The sequence below is a fragment of the Rhinoraja longicauda genome, chromosome 29 (genome assembly GCF_053455715.1).
Source record: "Rhinoraja longicauda isolate Sanriku21f chromosome 29, sRhiLon1.1, whole genome shotgun sequence".
Lineage (NCBI taxonomy): Eukaryota > Metazoa > Chordata > Chondrichthyes > Rajiformes > Arhynchobatidae > Rhinoraja > Rhinoraja longicauda.
Window position 1 is genome coordinate 5422862 of NC_135981.1, and position 19848 is coordinate 5442709.

Consider the following 19848-nt stretch of genomic DNA (forward strand, 5'->3'; position numbering starts at 1 on the left):
CCACGATATCTAGTCTTGGATCTCAGTTCAAAGTTATTGAGAAACCTTCTAAAAATTACTTTAAGTTTTGTTCCAAGAATTATATTTGAAGCTCTCGTTTTTCTCAGGTTAACTATGACAATTGAGTGAAAAAATTTTTTTTTCAGAATCTTCACCAAAGCATTAAATATCTTGTTAAACTTAAACTATCCACAATTCTAACTGCAGGCTTCTCAATGGCTGGCGTACATAATTAAAATTATAAAAACTTAAATATTTTGAAGATCCAACACGGCTGGAGCATTATTAAAACACCTTTAAATTATGTTCATGACTTTAAACATTTTTAGTTGACTAAAGGAGTTTATTTTCCATTGTTAACAAGATCACTTCTACTTTGGTGATGTAGAGCTGATATAGAAGTTTGCCTCTTACTGGGGCATAGTTTATTTAGCTCCATTGAATTGTGTTGTGTTGTAAAGTAGGGTTTCCTAAAGAGCCAGCACCTAAATTATGCAGCTAAATTATTTTGAGCCAAACAATGAGGTTTATTCTCTACATTGTGTCAATCTACTGATTAGCTAAGTCAATAATAGTTGGATGTAACATCCCAGGACTGAGACGCAAAACTGGTCATACAAATTTCAATCTTGATCAATATCCAGCAATTTTTGCTGGAAGCCTCCATACAAAGCAGTTGTGCACAATGATTACACATTCCAGAGGCCACTAAAAACCCATGGATCTAAACCTGGCAACACAATTCTGTCCAGCAGGGAAAAGTACAAACACTGAAGCAAGACAGATGGTCCATTGTAAAGGATCACACCAACGAGGTTGTCCACATAACATTAGCTCATCAACAGCATAGTTTGCATTATTTTATAATATTTTTGCCTCTCCAGCTTTTCTTAATGTGCTCCTCCCTAGTACTTCAACAATACATGCCTTTCCAAAATATTCGGTAACTGACTGTAACTCTTGCCAATTCTTCCCTCCCTGATATCAAATTAGTTGATTCCACCGGAGGCAAAAACTAGATCTGTATTAGACTGAACTATTCAATACTTGAATTAGCATAGCCATTGAGGATAGCCTGGATCAGAGCTTTACAAAAAATGCTAGAAAGATACTTAAAAGAAGCCTTACCCTAGAGACTTGAGCAGAGCGACACAAGGTGACTACATCCAGAAAGGAGAATATTCTGTGGGAAGAGACAACGATTGAAACAGAACTAAAAATTAAATAGGCATGAATACACCGGCAATTTCATATACAGGGGCACATTAGTCAATGCAAATATTGTAACTCCCACCATTAATAGTTTACAAAATAGCTTTAAGTTGCAGTGATTACTGTAATGGATTTCCTAGACTATGGAATCAAATCTCTGGACACATCACCACACAGGGTGAAATGGTAATCACAGCTTTCATTTCTGGTTGAGGGATCTCAGGAGCTCCAGTTTTAATCAGTGAACCCAGAGGAGTCAGAAAATAAAGACAGGTATCATTGTCTTTGGTAATTACTTGACGTCGGTGTTCAAACTCTGCTGGCAGTATGCAGTCAGACTGGATGAAAAGAAATGTTTGATTATTGATGCAACAATTTCAGATCACCTGGCGGGTCAGACAATAAATTTAAGATCAATATGTTTGGGCAAGATTAACATCTGGTCATAATCCAGGTCGCAGTAGTGTTTCAGACTCTTACATCATAATGCATGTGGTATTGCCTTAATTAACTTGCAATGTTGATCCACCCATTACATGGAATTTAACATAATATACAAAACAGAAATAGGCCATTTTCTGCAGAGTGTATGAGAAAATGTATAAATATTTGAAAATACAACGAACTCCTACTTCCAAGTTAGCAGTTCAAGCAGAACCAAGGAATTACAAATGCTAAAATGCTATTTACAAAAATAAAGGCACAAAGTGTTGGAGTAACTCGGTGGTTCAGGCAGCATCTCTGGAGAAAACAACATTTTGGGTCGGGACTCTTCTTCAGACCTGAAGGACCTTTAGTCTGAATAAGGGTCTCGACCCGAAACATCACCCATTCCTTCTTTCCAGAGATGCTGCCTGTCCTGCTGAGTTACTCCAGCATTTTGTGTTTATCTTCCCTGAAACTTATTGGATTTACTAGAAAAATTGTTGATCTACAATGTAACATCTTGAAAAAAATGAATGAAAAGCTGGAGTATTAATAGAATACTATTAATAGAATAACATCTGTTATTCTGTTATCTGATAGTCTGGAAAATCAATAGTCCAGCACCACAGTTTTGAGTGTACAGAATAATGGAGTGTCACTGTACATGGAGCAAGCTTCAGTGCCAAAGCAGACAAAATGAAAAGTTAACATTCATGCACTCGAGAACAAATAATATGTTTATCTTCATAACCAACTGCTCAACTTGCTTCCTAACACTGGAAATGTTAAGACAGTGAAAGGCTGCAGATATAAAGATTAACAAAGTTTTACAAAGATTTGAAACCATGAAATTAAATGAAAGAAAAGGAAAATAGCCATGGTATGTTGGATGAGCTGAATTTTGTGTATAATGTGGGAAATCGGAGATTATCTAACCAGAGTAAGAACACAAAAGACAATCAGCTTGCCCGAAGTGCAGCTTTCATGCGCCCTTGTGCACAGAACACAAAGCAAGGAAGCAAGCATGGAAACGGGCCCGTTGGGCCACCGAATCCATGCCGACCTTCGAGAATTCATAAATATATTAACAAAATTAATGGAATTCAATTTAATAATTTTACTTGATTGATCATATGCAGTCGCACAGTTCTGACCCCAAGTCTGTTTGAAACAAAACAAATGTTTTGTTTAAATAAGATGTTTACTTCACAAATATGGGCTAGAAATATGGGGGTAGAAAGATGGAAAAGAACACAAGTTATTGTGCTCATCCAATCACTAAACGGGAAATTGTGTTTAATCCCCCTGAAAGCTTTATTTGAATCAAATTATTAAACAATTTCCAGGGCACAATTGCCTGAGAAAGAATGCTGACTGAAAATGAGGATACTAACTTCCTCCTAAGTAAATTATCTGCAAAATAAAATTTCACATCTTTACTGATTCTATGAAATTAGTCAGAAAGACTCAAATCTCATGCTTTTAAGAATGTAAATAGAAGCCATGATTCCTTGAATCTACACTACCATTCAATAAAATCACATTCTCAATCATCAGTCCACTTTATCACCTCGATCCCTCTATCTGGATTCCACTGCAGTCTTTAGGTTTAACTGATCTCGGCGTCAAACTACTCAATGGCCAAGAATTCACAGTGAATTGCAAAAATTCACACTGAATAAAGAAATATTGGATACCTCAAAACCCACAGAATCAGAGTAAAATTGATGATAATTCCTTACCCAAACCCTATGCCCCCATTGTACTTGGATTCTACAGACAAAGGAAAGGCTATCACAGGATCTGAAAATTATGATGCAGAATCTTGTCTTTGTGCAGGGAAATCAAGACGCAAATGAAGATCCCCGAGCTATCTCAGCACGCTCTGTCAAGGCCCTGTAGGGATGGAAGCCGGTAACTTGCCGGAAAGCTGTCAGAACGCATAAAAGCAAATGTCCTACGTTTATGTTGGAGACACAAGGTTCAGCAACATCATGCTAGTTGCAGTACCCACATAGCACAATGTAGCTTCTTGTGTCTGCAAAATAAGATTTTAACGAGTAAACTCATTTATTCTTACCAGGATCAGCCATGTATCTATATGGAAAAAAATCTAGTTTGAGAAGGCAGAGGCTGCAGATGATAAAAAGATATAAATGCAAATCATTAAGCTTTATCCTCCAATTGAAAAAGCTAGTCATTGATTTATAATAGTTTCACAGGTCACATCACACCTCGAGCTCACCAACACCTCAAAATCCATCCCATAAACTTCAGTAAAATCAGGTCCGGCTGTGCCATTTTTGGTTTGGTTGAGGTTTGGAGTTTGAAAGGACCGCGTTTCCTCAGCTAACCAATGAGCAGATAAATCATAGACTGAAAAGCTTTTGTTTGACAAGGTATGATGTTCATGTTAATTATGGAAAAACAGGGGTAGGGGACCATGTAGAAACAATGAATTGCAGATGCTGGTTTACAAGAGGACACAAACGCAGCAGTAACTCAGCGGGCCAGGCAGCATCTCTAGAGAACATGGATAGGTGACATTTCAGGTCTGGACCTTTCTTCAGCCTGAAGTCAGTATGTGAATGGGATGAGGAATTAAAATGATTAGCAACCAGGAGATCCAGCTGGCCTTGCTGGACCGCGCGCAAGTGTTTGGCCAATGGTCGCCACGTCCACACTTGGTCTCACCGATGTACAGGAGCCCACATTGGGGTCACCGGATGCAGTAGCTGAGGTTAGACAAGGTGCACGTGAACATCTGTCTCACCAAGGAGGACTACAGGGGTCCCTAGATGGAGGCAAGGGAGGAGGCATAGGGACCGGTGTTATATCTCCTGCAGTTGCAGGCAAAAGTAAGATAACATATTGGTTAAAGTTATCAGAGTGGCATAAAGGGACGAAAACTAGATGCATTCTCGAATTCCAAGAAAGCTGGGAAATTCAAAATCCACAAATTAAATAAATACAAAATACAAAGCTGGTATCAGTAATAAAGACCAGGAAATTATTGGATCACAAAAATCAATTTATTTCACTTATTTCCAAAAGGAAATTTGCCACCCTTGTGTAATCTAATTGCAACACTCAACTTTCAAAAGCAAGGCACCTTTCAGTGAATAATTAGAACCTTCTGAGTTTAAAATGACATAGACATCCTGTCAACAAATAAAAACATGTTCTCTTTTCCTCAGAAAGAGATTGCCAAGAAATGAAAAAGGAAGCAGACATGGCAGCATCACTCGATTTTAAGGTCATATCAAGAATACAAAGCAAATGCACAACTTGAAAATGATTTGTAGGTGATATATGGTTAAACTGCAAATAGTTTCCTTTTCTGCAATTACTTCAAGCAGAGTCCACAAGGGAGGAATGAAACCAAGTACAGTATTTATAAATTCTGTTCCTGTCACTATGGGAACAAGCATCCAGCATGGAAGCCTGGTATGTATTCTCACACAATGGGAAGATCTAGTGGGAGGGAGAACATTTCCACCAATCTAATCACTTGTGTCCTGGAAATAATTCACTCACACATGTAATAATTATGCAAATTTAAAATTAATTACCAGTTCATAAGTGATAGGAGCAGAACTAGGCCAAGTCTACTCCGCCATTCAATCATGGCCGATCTACCTTTCTCTCTTAAACCCATTCTCCTGCCTTCTCCCCATAACCCCGGACACCTATACTGATCAAGAATCTATCCATCTCTGCCGTAAAAAATATCCATTGACTTGGCCTCCACAGCAGAATAATGAGAATATATGAAACTAAATGGATCATTAAAAAAATTACTAAAGTATCTGCTGCACGCCACAGGTGGATTCAGCACAATTATTAACCACACACGCAATCAACCTCGGTGGTTGCTGTGCAGAAGACTATCTGTAACAATTTAACACACAAAACTCAAGTTTCATCTAACTAGGAACTACCTGATGCTTCACTACTCAATGACAACCCAATTTGGAGGTTAAAGATGTCTGTGAATACCTCTGCCAGCTGATCTGTGCAAGTTCTGAGGACGCAGCCAGGGACTCCTTCCGGACCAGTTGCTTTCTGAGAATTCACTCTCAGGCAGGCTGATCTTGCGTCTACAATATTAACAGCTTGAACAGGCACAACTGAGACTAGCAGGTGTGTGGCTTTCCTCCACCGACCTTTGGTTCAAAGGCAGAACAAGCTTGGGGGCAATTAACTTGCTCCAACTAATTTCTTATGTTCTTAAGGTCTCAAGATCTTAAGATTTGGCATAACAACTAGTTTTCACTGGTTAAATATACGTTAAAATGTGGGTAAAACTTAGTAAACTAACACGCATCTTGAATTAATGGTAAACAAGTGCAATCCTTTTCTGTCAGAGAATTCTACAAACAATTGCTTCTGTTTGTGCAATCTGGATAAATTAAGGAAAAATATAAAAGTTAGTCTAATCCACAAAGGTGGGTTATATTTGCAACACTGAAAAAATGTCATGTAAATTTAGCAAGTCACGCTAACTACAAATAAAACATAAAAGAGTCTGAAGGGTCTCGACCCGAAACGTCACCCATTCCTATCCAGAGATGCTGCCTATCCCGCTGAGTTACTCCAGCATTTGGTGTTTATCTTTGGTTTAAACCAGTATCTGCAGTTCCTTCCTACAACATAAAGTAGTCCATCCAGATATGCAGATCCTGCATTGAATATGAATAGTTTATTATTATTATTATTGTTGAAAAAAATATTAATGAATACAATTTTACTCCCATTCTCTCCATAATGTTCTCCTGGGCACATTGGAGAAAGGGTGGTCTGCTGTACTCTTGTTCTTACTCTTCAATCATCAGTGCTCCCCACCACATGAAGCCTGCACAGTATGTCTCAGTCAACAGCACTGACAAATGCAAACAAGTAGTGTTGTCTCCACCACAGCCTTGCAGGATTCAGATTTCCCCAGCTGCCCTGCTCAGCAGGCTTTGTCAATTCAGTCCCAAGGAGGAAAATAACTTAGCTTTCACAATTTAAAATGTCACAAATTAAATGTCCCAAGTGCTTTGCCACCTTGGTGAGTTAGGAAATGTGGCAATCAATTCATTACAGGAACCTCCCGCAAGTGGCAGTTTTGATGGTGTTAATTTGGGGATAAATATTGGTGAGCACACCAGGGAGCAGGCTCCTAAATTCTTCCGCTAATAGTGTTTTGTAATATCCATCCTCAGAGGCAGGCAGGCCTGCACTTTAATGAGTCAATCACCAGAAATGCGTGCAGTATTGTGATGCTAAATCCTACATACACACAGCAGAAAATGCTACACAGCATATAGAAACCATGCCTATGAATAAAGTAGGCATTTAATTTTGGAGGACTAACCATTTAATGATGTTTGTGTCAGCTGACAGCCCTCTATTTGCATCCCAGCTCAAGTCCACATTCTCAACCATATACAGGAAAAAAAACTGCAGATGCTGGTTTAAATCAAAGGTAGACACAAAATGCTGGAGTAACTCAGCAGGTCAGGCAGCATCTCAGGAGAGAAGGAATGGGTGACGTTTCGGGTTGAGACCCTTCTTCAGACTTCTTCTGAAGAAGGGTCTCGGCCTGAAACAACACCCATTCCTTCTCTCCTGAGATGCTGCCTGCCGCGTTGAGTTACTCCAGCATTTTGTCTCAACCATATACATCTTGGCTGGTAATTGCAGTGCAGTCCAAAGGGAATGCAAAACTGGAGGTGGCAATTTTATTTTAGATGAAATATTAAATCAGGTCTTCTTTCCTCCTCAAGTAAGTATGAAGGATACCACTGCAGGACCCCGAGCAATATTTTTGTCAACATTACTAAAGGTCAATACTAAAGAGATTGCTTTTCGTGAATCATCTACAATTACAACACTGATTAGAGTATGAAAGTAATTAATTTGCTGCAAAATGCCACAAGTAATCCTGAAAGTGATGGCTAAGATGCTAATGTAATTGGAGGTCTTCTTTCTTGACAGTTCATCAAAGGAGATGGGCACATCAGTCAATGAGGAAGCACTTTTAGAATATGCACATGTACAGAAGCAAAGCAAGGTACATGACTCTAGCCGACATACCCACCCTATCCTAAAAAAAGTTTATTCTCACATGATGGAAAACCCAACAACACAAAAGGACTGAAACAAGCAACACTTCACCACCAAGCAAAAATGTCCTAATGGGGCATCTAGAGAAAGAGATCATAGCCTCAAATTAAGGAATCAGTCATTCAGGACTGAAAAAATATTTGTTTTCAGTTTACCTTTCATATTCTCTAGTCAACAGTTCTATGGAGATCAGCCTGGGCCTGGTGCACACGAGGAGATGTCCTACTCCTCTTTTTTGCTCTATGACTATTACCAATCTTCTCAGATACTTGAGATAGATACAAAATGCTGGAGTAACTCAGCGGGCTAGGCAGCATCTCTGGAGAGAAGGAATGGGTGACACCTTTCGAAGGACTACAAATGCTCGTCTTGCCAACAAAAATCACATTCTATAAAAAGATTGAATGCAATTGAATCCTGTAGGAAAGCTAAAATAAAATCCATTGATGGCCGAAAAATAGCTCAAAAGGAAATGCAGAAGAAACTCTATCTGAAGACCAGTGAGAATGTGGAGTGCAGATATAGATGGAGCACTCGAGGTAAAATATACTGATTAATGGGGATGAGATGTAATGCTGAGGTCCTAAAAAGCAAATGTAATGCTGAGCACTCTAAAAGGGCTGCATTTGGAGTACTGTGGGCAAATTTGGGCCCCATATCTGAGGAAGGATGTGCTGACTCTGGAGAGGGTCCAGAGGAGGTTTACAAGAAAGATTCCACGAATAAGTGGGTTAACATATGAGCGTTTAACAGCAATGGGGCTCTACCCGCTGGAGTTTAGAAGGTTGAGGGGGGACCTCATTAAAACTTACAGGATAATGAAAGGCATAAATAGAGAGGGTGTGGAAAGGATGTTTCCACTGGTGGGAGAGTCTAGGACCTCCCACCAGAGGTCAAAGCCTCAGATTTAAAGGGATCTCTTTTAGAAAGGAGATGACGAGGAACTTCTTTAGTCAGAGTGTAGTTAATCTGTGGAACTCATTGCCACAGAGGGCTATGGAGGCCGTCAGTTGATTTTTTTAAGGCAGAGATGGACAAATTCTTGATCAGAATGAGTGACAAGGGTTATGGGGAGAAGGCAGGAAAATGGGGTGAGGAGGCAGATTGAATGACGGAGTAGATACGATGAACCAAATGGCCTAATTCTACTCCTATAACTTGTGAACGTGGGAGAATGGGGAAAATGGGACAAGGATTGAAAAATGGGAGGTTTTTTTACATGAAAAATTCAAAAATTGCACAAGCATTTTAACATTCCAGTGATGATCTTCCAAGATTAAATTCCATTGCACAACCATAAACAATCTTCAATTCCCAGAGACTCAAAAGCAATCCTGAGGAATTACCAACATTATTCCCAATGGGGATTAATCAGTAATTTAGCACTCCAAATATTAGACTGAGAAACGCTCATTTAATCCCCATCTGAAATGTATTCCACAGAGGCCAAAAACTCAATGGAATATATTTAATCTCCTGACAACTCCCCACAAAGTGGGCTCTTGCTTTGTTATTCCCATTTATCTCCATGTCTTTCCAGGACCTGACACACAAAAATTCAAAGAACCATCACATTTCAATTAAAATCAAATCAGCCTCCTATAAAGTTTTACAATTCTACTTGAAAGATAGAAGTCCATTAGTCTGAAGAAGGGCCTCAAACTGAAATTTACTCTGTCCATTTTCCCCCACACAAGCAGCCTGGCCTAAGTTCATAAGTGATAGGAGCAAAATTAGGCCATTTGGCTCACCAGGACCACATTGACATTCAATCACGGCTGATCTATCTTTCCCTCTCAACTCCATTCTCGTCTTCTCCCCATAAACCCTGACACCTGTACTAATCAAGAATCTATCAATCTGCTGAGCTCTTCCATCACTGTGGCCTTTGTCCAATTTTCCCTCCAAATTGCTTTTCCATAAATTTTACAAGAAAACCCATCTAATTCCTCCAAATGTTTCCCACTCAATCCATTGAACTCTGCTCACACACAAAATTAATTTCACTCAGCATCTTAAAAACCTATAAATCACCTCGCAATCTTTCTTCCAGGTTAAGACTGTGGTGCAGTACACTCTCATTGCCCACGTTCTTGAAATTCTGCAGTCTACAAGGTGACGATACTTCCACTGTGATTAGTGGGATACTGCAGAGATCTGTGCTGGGAACATTGCTATTTGCCATATATTACCTCCTACACTGACATCTGAAATGTTCTGATTAAATTTGCAGAAAGCATGAAAGTTAGCAATTGTTATGGATAGCGAGGATCGCTGTCTATGACTGCAGCAGGATATAGATCCGATGGAAAGTTAGATAGAAGACTGACAGATGCAATCTCACCAGGAGAGAAACATAGAAAATAGGTGCAGGAGGAGGCCATTCGGCCCTTCGAACCAGCACCACCAATCATTGTGATCATGGCTGATCATCCACAATCAGTAACCCGGGCCTGCCTTCTCCCCATATCCCTTGATTCCACGAGCCCCGAGAGCTCTATCTAACTCTCTCTTAAATTCATCCAGTGCAGGATAAAGCCCACAATGCAGGATTTTGGGGAAATATTGGAGAGGCTGGGAATGGAATCTCTGGAGCAAAGAACGAGGGGTGACCTGACAAAAGCATACAAAATTATGATAGTCACAGGTATGGTAGAAAGTTAAACCTTTTTTTTTTCTCCCATGGAAAGAATATCAAAAAGGAGAGTGTCAGTTTAAATTGGGTAATTGAAGTTGTTCTGAGGAGGCTTTTACACAGAGGTAGATTTCGGAAACAAATTGCCAGAAGTGGTTGAGGAATCAGATACAATTACTGTGTAAAAGGCATTTAGATAAACAGTCATAGAAAAAGTCCTAACGTGGGAAAATGGAATTAGTGTAGATCGACAAAGGGAATGGCATAGGCAAGGTATGCAAAATGGTAATTTCTCAGCAATACATTTTATGATATAGAATTTTTTTCCAAGTTTTCCAATCCCAAACTCTCATTCAAATCGCCTTCAGCAGATTTTCATTTATTTCTCATTTGATTTTCTTCACTTAAGTGGCACTGGATATTTCACATTTTCACACAGATTTGTGCGCTACTACTAGCCAAAAGGAAAACAAATCTTGCATTCATCATCTTATCCCGACTGTCATAATGTCCTATTTATCGTGCTCATCATTTTCAAGATCAGCCACTGTGGCCAGAGGTGCAATTGTGACAGCTAATTTGCACACAGGAGTATTTTCCAAATACAGAACGGTATCACCGAATACTGAACAGTGCAGCTCAGGGAAAGAATGAAGATCAAGACATCACGAGAACCTCTTACAAAATGGCCAGTCAACTTCAATATCCATCCAACCATGTTTTTTATAAAATCTATTCAAAATCCATTCAAAGAACAATATTTCCTACAATGCAATATTCCCTCAGGAGTTCATTTGATTATAGGTCACCAACCTGAAATATTAATTATTCCTTTTAGCAGAGATATTGCTTGATCAATAGAGTGCTTCCAGCATTCAGCTTCATCTTAGATTATATAAATTTGAGTGAGTTGAAGTAAGTAGGTGAAGGGGCAGGGTTACTTAAAACTAGATTGAACTGGCAATTGCTCAAAATTCTTCTTAATATACGATTTGTCAAAAACAATCCAACTTCAGCTTCAAAAATCCCGCAAATGTCAATCAACACTCCCTTGGTCTTTTCCATTTTAATGGCTGACAGCATGTAGAATACTCAGCCAAGCAATTTCGAGATCAATGAATCAGCTCAAAGCTGTCGTTCTGCCACAGCTAGCTGCAAATGTTAATGGACCTTTAAATATGTAACCAGAGGGACAGCTCTACGAATATCTCAGCCTCAATGAAGGCTGAAGCCATTATGTGAGTGCTAAAGGCTGAAGCATTTGCAACCATGTTTAGTCAGGGGTGTTAAATAGATGTTCCTTCTTTGCTTTCTCTGCACTTTCTCACGATTGAGTCAGTTTTCATACAATTCAATCCATTCCATGTGATACTGAAAATCATCTGACAGATTGGTTACTGCAAAGCAAATGTGCCCATACAGAAGGGTCCCGACCCAAAACATCACCAATGCATGTTCTCCAGAGTTGCTATTTGACTTGCTAATTACTCCAGCACTAGCATTAAAGACAAAAAAAGTCTGCAGATGCTGGAATCAAAACAGAACATTGGAAGAACTCTGCAGGTCATGCAATATCTGGGGAAGCAAAAGGTGCATGTCAAAGTTTCCTGTCCAGGTTCTTTATCAGTCCTTCTAGCATTTGTTTTTTGCAGCACTGAAGAACTGCACTCCAGAACAAGTCCCTTCTCTAGCCACACTCGTCCAATACATCTATGGCAGTAGCATCCTTTCAACAATGTGGGAAATGATCCAGCGCTGTCCTGTTCACAAGAAAAGGGACAAATCTAATCTGGCCAATTACCACCCAATCGCTGTATTCCCTGACAACAAAGTGCTGGCAGATAGAATAGATAAATTATAACCTGCTCACCACAGCCCAGTTTAGATTTTGCTTGCACCTCATCACAAACCAAATTTGGACCAAATAACTAATTCAGAACTCAAGGGCAGTTATTAGGGCAGCATTTGACCAGGTTTGGCACCAAGGACCTCTGATAAATATAGATCGCCCTCCCTATAGACAATAGGTGCAGGAGGAGGCCATTCGGCCCTTCGAGCCAGCACCGCCATTCAATGTGATCATGGCTGATCATTCTCAATCAGTACCCCGTTCCTGCCTTCTCCCCATACCCCCTGACTCCGCTATCCTTAAGAGCTCTATCTAGCTCTCTCTTGATTGCATTACACTGAACGCACCTACCTTCACTAGAAATAATCTAGTGTTTCGGGAAAGTGGCTCACCATCACCTTCGTAAGGACAACTAAGAGTAAACAACGAATGCTGACCATGCTCACATTGCCCAGTCCTTGATAATAGAATATGTGTAAAAAATATACAAAACATAAAATGGACTAATCGGGTAGAATAGATGAACCAAATAAAGATGAACCAAGGGTCAACCAAGGATGAACCAAGCGTCCAGTTACTTATGCACTAAAAACTTTGAGAAACCACTCTCCGTGGCTTCAGCAACCTGAGCTCTATCCTGAACTTGGGTGCTGTCCGAGTTTGTGCATTCTTCCTGTTGTCATGTTGATTTCTTGCAGTTTCCTCCCACATCCCAAAGACCTGCTGCTAAATTGAGAAGCTACTGTATATTACCCCCCCACCCCAGGTAGGCAGGCAGCAAGAGAACGAGTGCAGAGTTGGTACAAATGTAGAGTGGAATAGGTTACAGAGAAATAAAGGGGAGAATAGAATTGATGGGAATATTTGGATACAAGATTAGGCCTTATCAATCATAAAGAAACATAAAATAAGTTTGGGTTTTACTCCACTCACTCATTAATTTGTCCTGGAACATTGTTATTTGTCCTGAAACGCATTAACCAGCTTCCTTCATACAACCATTCACAAACTTTCTTCCACAGACCAAATAAAAAACATGAATGGCAGATGATCAGGAAGGCATCTATTGAAAATAGCACTTTACTTTTGGAGAGTATATTGTGATGAACGTTCAGTCCATAAAGTTTATGGACAAGTCTCAATGGAATGTTTTTGAAAAATCATAGACTTCTCATTAGACTTTTCATGCCTCATGCCTGTGCATCTTATCTAGAATATATAAACATCAATTGAATTAGCCACAAGTGTGCATTATGGAAGACAAGCCTTTGCCAATATCTAATAGAGATCACAGCTGTGAACTTTGGCGAATCATGAGCTTGCTACACAATGACAGACGACTCCGCTTGCATCAACACTTATGGCCCAACTTATTTATAAATGGCATGTTTATGATCAAAGCTTTCACACTAGCACAATGTACATTCCTAACTGCCTCCAGTACAATAGCTTTGATTACACAAAAATACTTCGTGGTATTTTTCGACTCGCAGCTAAAAAAAATGTTTTTGAATGTTTTAATTACCTGGTGCTTAATTCAATTGTGTTTCCTGCCCAAATTATTTTCTGTAACTGGCATTGCGAAGAACAAGGAATGTTTTTAGAAGAAAATCATAGAAACAGATTGGTTTGTGTTTCTTTAAATTCCCAAGTTCTGGGCTTTCCAAAAACAAAAGCCATGATTTAAATAGACTCAAATCGCTATCAACACCAAGGAAATAAATATCCCTACAACCTCTTACTACATCATAATTAAAAGCAGGAAGGTGCCATTAGGTCACAGATGTTTTCCCAAATACCTTACTATGTAATTCCTTTGTCTACTATTTGAATATACCTAGGAGCTGTATTATGCCTACAGTAAGTCACTATCAAAATTAAAGGTTAATTAATTGAAATCTGGCTGAGGTCAAGCCAGAGGAACAATCCCAATGTCCTTTGGCTAGCCCTAAATAATTTTTTTTAGCAAATAGAACCTCAGTATGGGCCAAAAAAAAACAGCAAGAAAATACTCAAGCAGAAACCAAAATTACATCAAATCCAAGAATGAATTTACAACATTAGCACCCAGACAATAGCACTAGGATTTGGGAGTGAAATAAACAAAGTATCAAAAATAATCTCGTAAATCTCAAATCAATACTTTGCACAAAATCTTTGTTAAAGAAGCTCCAGTTCTTCTGAAGGCATATAATTTTTGTTAACATTACACAGAATTATGGAAAAATCTCTGAAATCAAGATATACATTTTTTAAAGACTGTGGCACAGAATGTTACAAAAAGCAGAATAAAGTACTGCTTGATTCCACCTCCACAAACAGAACTCAACCACAACTTAACTCGAGTTTTCAGATGTATTCAAGATTACCCAACCTCAAGCAGATTTTTTCAATTTTGACCCACAAATTTATCTGCACATCAATGGTTAAAAGGTTAAAACTGTTAGAGATCCCGAAAACAAACAATTTCCTACCACCAACATTCCCATCTCTTTGGGTGAACTTGTTCTTATCCAGAACAACTTCTCTTTTGATGTTTCTCATTTCCTACAAATCAAAGGTATAACCATGGGAACCTGCATGAGCCCCAACTATGCTCGTATTTTCATTGGCTACGTGGAGCAATCCCTGTTCCAAACCTTCTCTGGTACCACCATCAACTCTTTCTATTTTACATTGACAATAGCATTGGTGCTCCCTCCCACATCCACATGGAATCATCAAGTTTATCACCTTCGCTGCTAACTCCCAACATCTCGCAAATTCACTTGGACCATTTCTGACACTTTTTCCATCTCAAAAAACAAACTATCTACCATTGTTCACGATAATTGTTCACGATAAACTCACCAAGATGGCCATCCCTTTCTCCCAGTCATATCTGCTTTCTAGGTGAGGTCTACCATTCCACAAAATCTAAAACGTCCTTTTTTTTCAGGAAACATAGCTTCCCTCACACCATGATTGATGGTGCCCTCTCCCGTATTTGCTTCATTCCTGAAGAGTCTGCTTTCACCCAATCTCCCTCCAAACAGAAGAGCTGCCTAATCCTCACCTTTCACCCCACCAGCCTCTGTAGCCAGCGTATCAACTTTCAGCATTTCTGCCAGTTGCAACGAGATTCCACCACCAGCCACATCATCTCTTCCCCACCCCTTTCTATCCTCCACGGGGACCACTCCCTTCATACTCACTGGTCTGCTTTTCTTTCCCCTCTTCCATCCTGGGAACCAAAGAGCCCTGCAATGAAAGAATCATGTGCTGCTCCTCCAACCTAGTCTACTTCATTCTCCCAACTCCACCCCTGCCACACCTAGCACCATCTACCCGTCATCCTTCACTCCTCTGTCCACCCACTGGACCCAGTCTCACTATTCACCTCTCCTCATTATCACTGGCTCTTCCCTCCCCATTCTTAGTCCTGATAAAGGGTTTCAACCCAAAACATTGGCACATTACCACACATTTGCTTCAAGCCACTGAGTTTTTTCTGGACTACACTTCTTCCCACCCGGTCCCCTGCAAAAAGTCTATCCCCTACTCCCAATTCCTCCGTCTACGCCGCATCTGTGCCCGGGATGAGGTGTTTCAGACTAGGGCTTCCGAGATGTCCTCGTTTTTCAGAAAACGGGGCTTCCCCTCCTCCATTATAGATGAGGCTCTCACTAGAGTCTCTTCTACATCCCGCAGCTCCGCTCTTGCTCCCCATCCCCCCACTCGCAACAAGGACAGGATCCCCCTCGTTCTCACCTTCCACCCCACCAGCCAGCGGATCCAACATATCATCCACCAACATTTCCGTCACCTACAACAGGACCCCACCACTGGCCATATCTTCCCATCCCCTCCCCTCTCTGCATTCCGCAGAGACCGTTCCCTCCGCAACTCCCTGGTCCACTCGTCCCTTCCTACCCAAACCACCCTAACCCCGGGCACTTTCCCTTGCAACCGCACGAGATGCAACACCTGTCCCTTTACCTCCCCCCTCAACTCCATCAAAGGACCCAAACATTCTTTCCAGGTGAGACAGAGGTTCACCTGCACCTCCTCCAACCTCATCTATTGCATCCGCTGCTCTAGATGTCAACTCATCTATATCGGCGAAACCAAGCGCAGGCTCGGCGATCGCTTCGCTGAACACCTGCGCTCGGTCCGCATTAACGCCACTGATCTCCCGGTGGCCCAGCACTTCAACTCCCCCTCCCATTCCCAGTCTGACCTCTCTGTCATGGGCCTCCTCCAGTGCCATAGTGAGGCCCGCCGGAAATTGGAGGAGCAGCACCTCATATTTCGCCTGGGCAGTTTGCGGCCCGGTGGTATGAACGTTGACTTCTCCAACTTCAGATAGCTCCTCTGTCCCTCCCTTCCCCTCCTCCTTCCCAGATCTCCCTCTATCTTCCTGTCTCCACCTATATCCTTCCTTTGTCCCACCCCCGACATCAGTCTGAAGAAGGGTCTCGACCCGAAACGTCACCCATTCCTTCTCTCCCAAGATGCTGCCTGACCTGCTGAGTTACTCCAGCATTTTGTGAATAAATCGAGTTTTTTCAGCAGATTGTTTGTTGCATTAGAAAGAAACTATTCTTAAATCACTCAAAATACAAAATCAATGTTAAGTGAATTACAGCAAATTTCAATACGGAGGTTAGATGGAGAATCTATATGGCATTCATCAAATGTCACAGTGGGGAGGCACACAATTAGCAATCCCAGGTGACAGAAGCCACTTTTCACGAAGTTGCACAGATAAATTACCATGAAAGGAACTTCAATGAAGCTGTTAAATTGCTACACTAGTAATGGAAAGGAACAGACCAGTTAGATGGGGAACACAAATTCAGTTAATGATTAGTAATTACCATCACAAAATTTAGATGGGGATTAAAAAACACAACCAAGTCCCTATTGTGCTCTCTGCTATTCTTGCATAGAATGGGCTGCGAAGTTCCAAACCCAAATCCCCATTGAGATGGCCAAGCAATCTAATTGTACAAAACCTACACCACTCAGAATGCAGTAGTTCAAGAAAAGCAATTTAACTGCAAACTTCAAAGGGGTAGTTGAGATGTGTATTAAATTCTTACTTTGTGGAGATTTTTTTTAAAAACAAGGTAAAGTATCTCTACTTATTCTACCATTCTGGAAAAAGTAGATCTTCTAAAAAATGATTTATGGCTGATATAATTAAGGAGAAACTTTTAATATGAACCCGAGGAGCAACGTTTTCACACATTGGGTGGTGGGTATCTAGAACGAGCTGCCAGAGGAGGTAATCAGGGCGGATACTCTCACAACATTTAAAATACATTGGGACAGGTACATGGATAAGAAAGTTTTAGAGGTATAAAGGCCAAATGCAGGCAGGTGGAACTCATATGGATGGGGATCCTTGGTTGGCATGGGCAAGTTGGGCAAAAGGACCAGTGTCTATGTTGTACGACTCTATGACTGCCTCTCATTAAGGAATTGCTGTGTAAAAGAGACAAAAAAAAGCTACAAATACCACTAAATACAATGATAGATAGGCTCCTGAAAATTAAATCAATTCAATAATGTTTTACCACCAAACCTGATTAAGCATCAAAATTACAGATGAAGCTCTAAAATAAGTTTTGCTTGCTTTAGTTCAAGTTTTCACTTACCAATTTATTACATTTCAAACAGTAACTTTCTAGTAGCTGCTTAAACAATTTGTTCAATACTTTTTCAGAAATGTACCAAAAACCCCAGATCAACTTCAAGAGACAAAGTTCTGAAAATAGGGTAACTAAAAGAGAAGGGCAAAAGGCCAAGTTCAAGGTTTCAGTCACTGAAAGGAAGCATGCAGGTACAGCAGGCAGTGAAGAAAGCCAATGGAATGTTGGCCTTCATAACGAGGAGTTGAGTATAGGAGCAAAGAGGTCCTACTGCTTTGAGTATAGGAGCAAAGAGGTCCTACTGTATAGGGTCCTAGTGAGACCGCACCTGGAGTACTGTGTGCAGTTTTGGTCTCCAAATTTGAGGAATGATATTCTTGCTATTGAGGGCATGTAGCGTAGGTTTACTAGGTTAATTCCCGGAATAGCGGGACTGTCATATGTTGAAAGACTGCAGCGGCTAGGCTTGTATACACTTGAATTTAGAAGGATGAGAGGGGATCTTATCGAAACATATAAGATTATTAAGGGGTTGGACACGTTAGAGGCAGGGAACATGTTCCCAATGTTGGGGGAGTCCAGAACCAGGGGCCACAGTTTAAGAATAAGAGGTAGGGCATTTAGAATGGAGATGAGGAAAAATGTTTTCAGTCAGAGAATTGTAAATCTGTGGAATTCACTGCCTCAGAAGGCAGTGGAGACCAATTCTTTGAATGCATTCAAGAGAGAGCTAGATGGAACTCTTAAAGATAGCGGAGTCAGGGGGTATGGGGAGAAGGCAGGAACGGGGTACTGATTGAGAATGATCAGCCATGATCACATTGAATGGTGGTGCTGGCTCGAAGGGCCGAATGGCCTACTCCTGCACCTATTGTCTATTAAAAACTAAATACTCATGGCTTGAATAAGCTGGGGTTTTAACATAATACGAGCAAATCTATTTCATGTTTCTAAATTCTAAACGCATTTTCTTTTGAATGCCCACCAACAGCATTTCAACCTAATGACTTTGCAAATAAGGTAATGTTTTTTGATAAACAGCCTCAACATGGTACTGGAAAGGGATTTCTTCTTGGATTGATTTGTGGTCTTCTTACCTGAGTAAAAGTTCCTTTGGGAGTTTCTTGTTTATCACAGCTTCGTCGTTATTCGCGAACATCTAGAACACAGAGGGTTGGTGTTAGAACATGACAAGAGAAAATCAAAATCTATACAAACAATGAGACCAGAAATGGACTCGAGGCTCCATTCGCATTTCACTGTCACGCATAGGTTCAAAACTGGGGATGGGAGCGAGGAAGTGACAACTATTTCAAATGGAGTTTCATTCAGTGATCCAACAAGTTACAAAACCAACGTTTAGTGTGGGCATTATGTAAACAGCTGCTATATGAGAATTGTGCTCGAACCGTCTGTGATGCATAACGCTGTGGCCATAGCGCTAAGGTTAAAGCTCATAGCGCTGAGGCTGGTAGCGTTATATTTAAACCCATAGCGCTGCAGCCGACGGCTCTTTGTTTAAATTCCCACACGCTAAGCCAACAACGGTGTTTAAACCTTTGCGCGACAAACCGGCAGCGCTGTGTGTATTGCTTTACGCGCCAGTCTGCGGCTGATAGCGCTTTGTGCCGGGGGGAGGCGCGAGGGGAGCCTCGCTCAGATGCAGTCCCCTGCCATTGGTTACAGTTTGAATTTGGGAGCAGCTCTATTGGCCAGGACTTACCAGCGGTTATTTGAATGGCTGATTTTTTTACCTGTATAACAGCAGGCGCCAGTAAGCCATAAGTTATAGTTTATGTACGAGAGGGGTTTACCGACGGGCTGAGTCGCGATCAGCGCCACGGACACAGAGAGAGCGAGAGAGAGCGAGAGAGAGAGAGAGAGAGAGAGAGAAAAGGACCCTGCGCTTACCAAGACAAATATTGTTTTTGTTCTTTTGCCAATAAAACTGATTGGTAACTAAACAGACGAGTGAGCCT

General features: G+C 40.7%; 1 protein-coding gene across 3 annotated transcripts in view; it reads right to left on the bottom strand.

The window, feature by feature from the left end:
- LOC144607836 (F-box/LRR-repeat protein 20) overlaps positions 1–19848 on the bottom strand; it is a 109356-nt gene that overhangs the window by 46038 nt on the left and 43470 nt on the right. For all 3 annotated transcript variants that reach the window (XR_013549143.1, XM_078424962.1, XM_078424961.1), the window contains exons 2-3: positions 18967–19028; positions 1129–1183 (exon numbers count right to left, since the gene is read on the bottom strand). Coding sequence is in view for 2 of the 3 variants with exons in the window: in XM_078424962.1 (XP_078281088.1) it covers positions 1129–1183; positions 18967–19028 (117 nt within the window). In the remaining variant the exon portion in view is untranslated. The remainder of the gene's footprint in view (positions 1–1128; positions 1184–18966; positions 19029–19848) is intronic.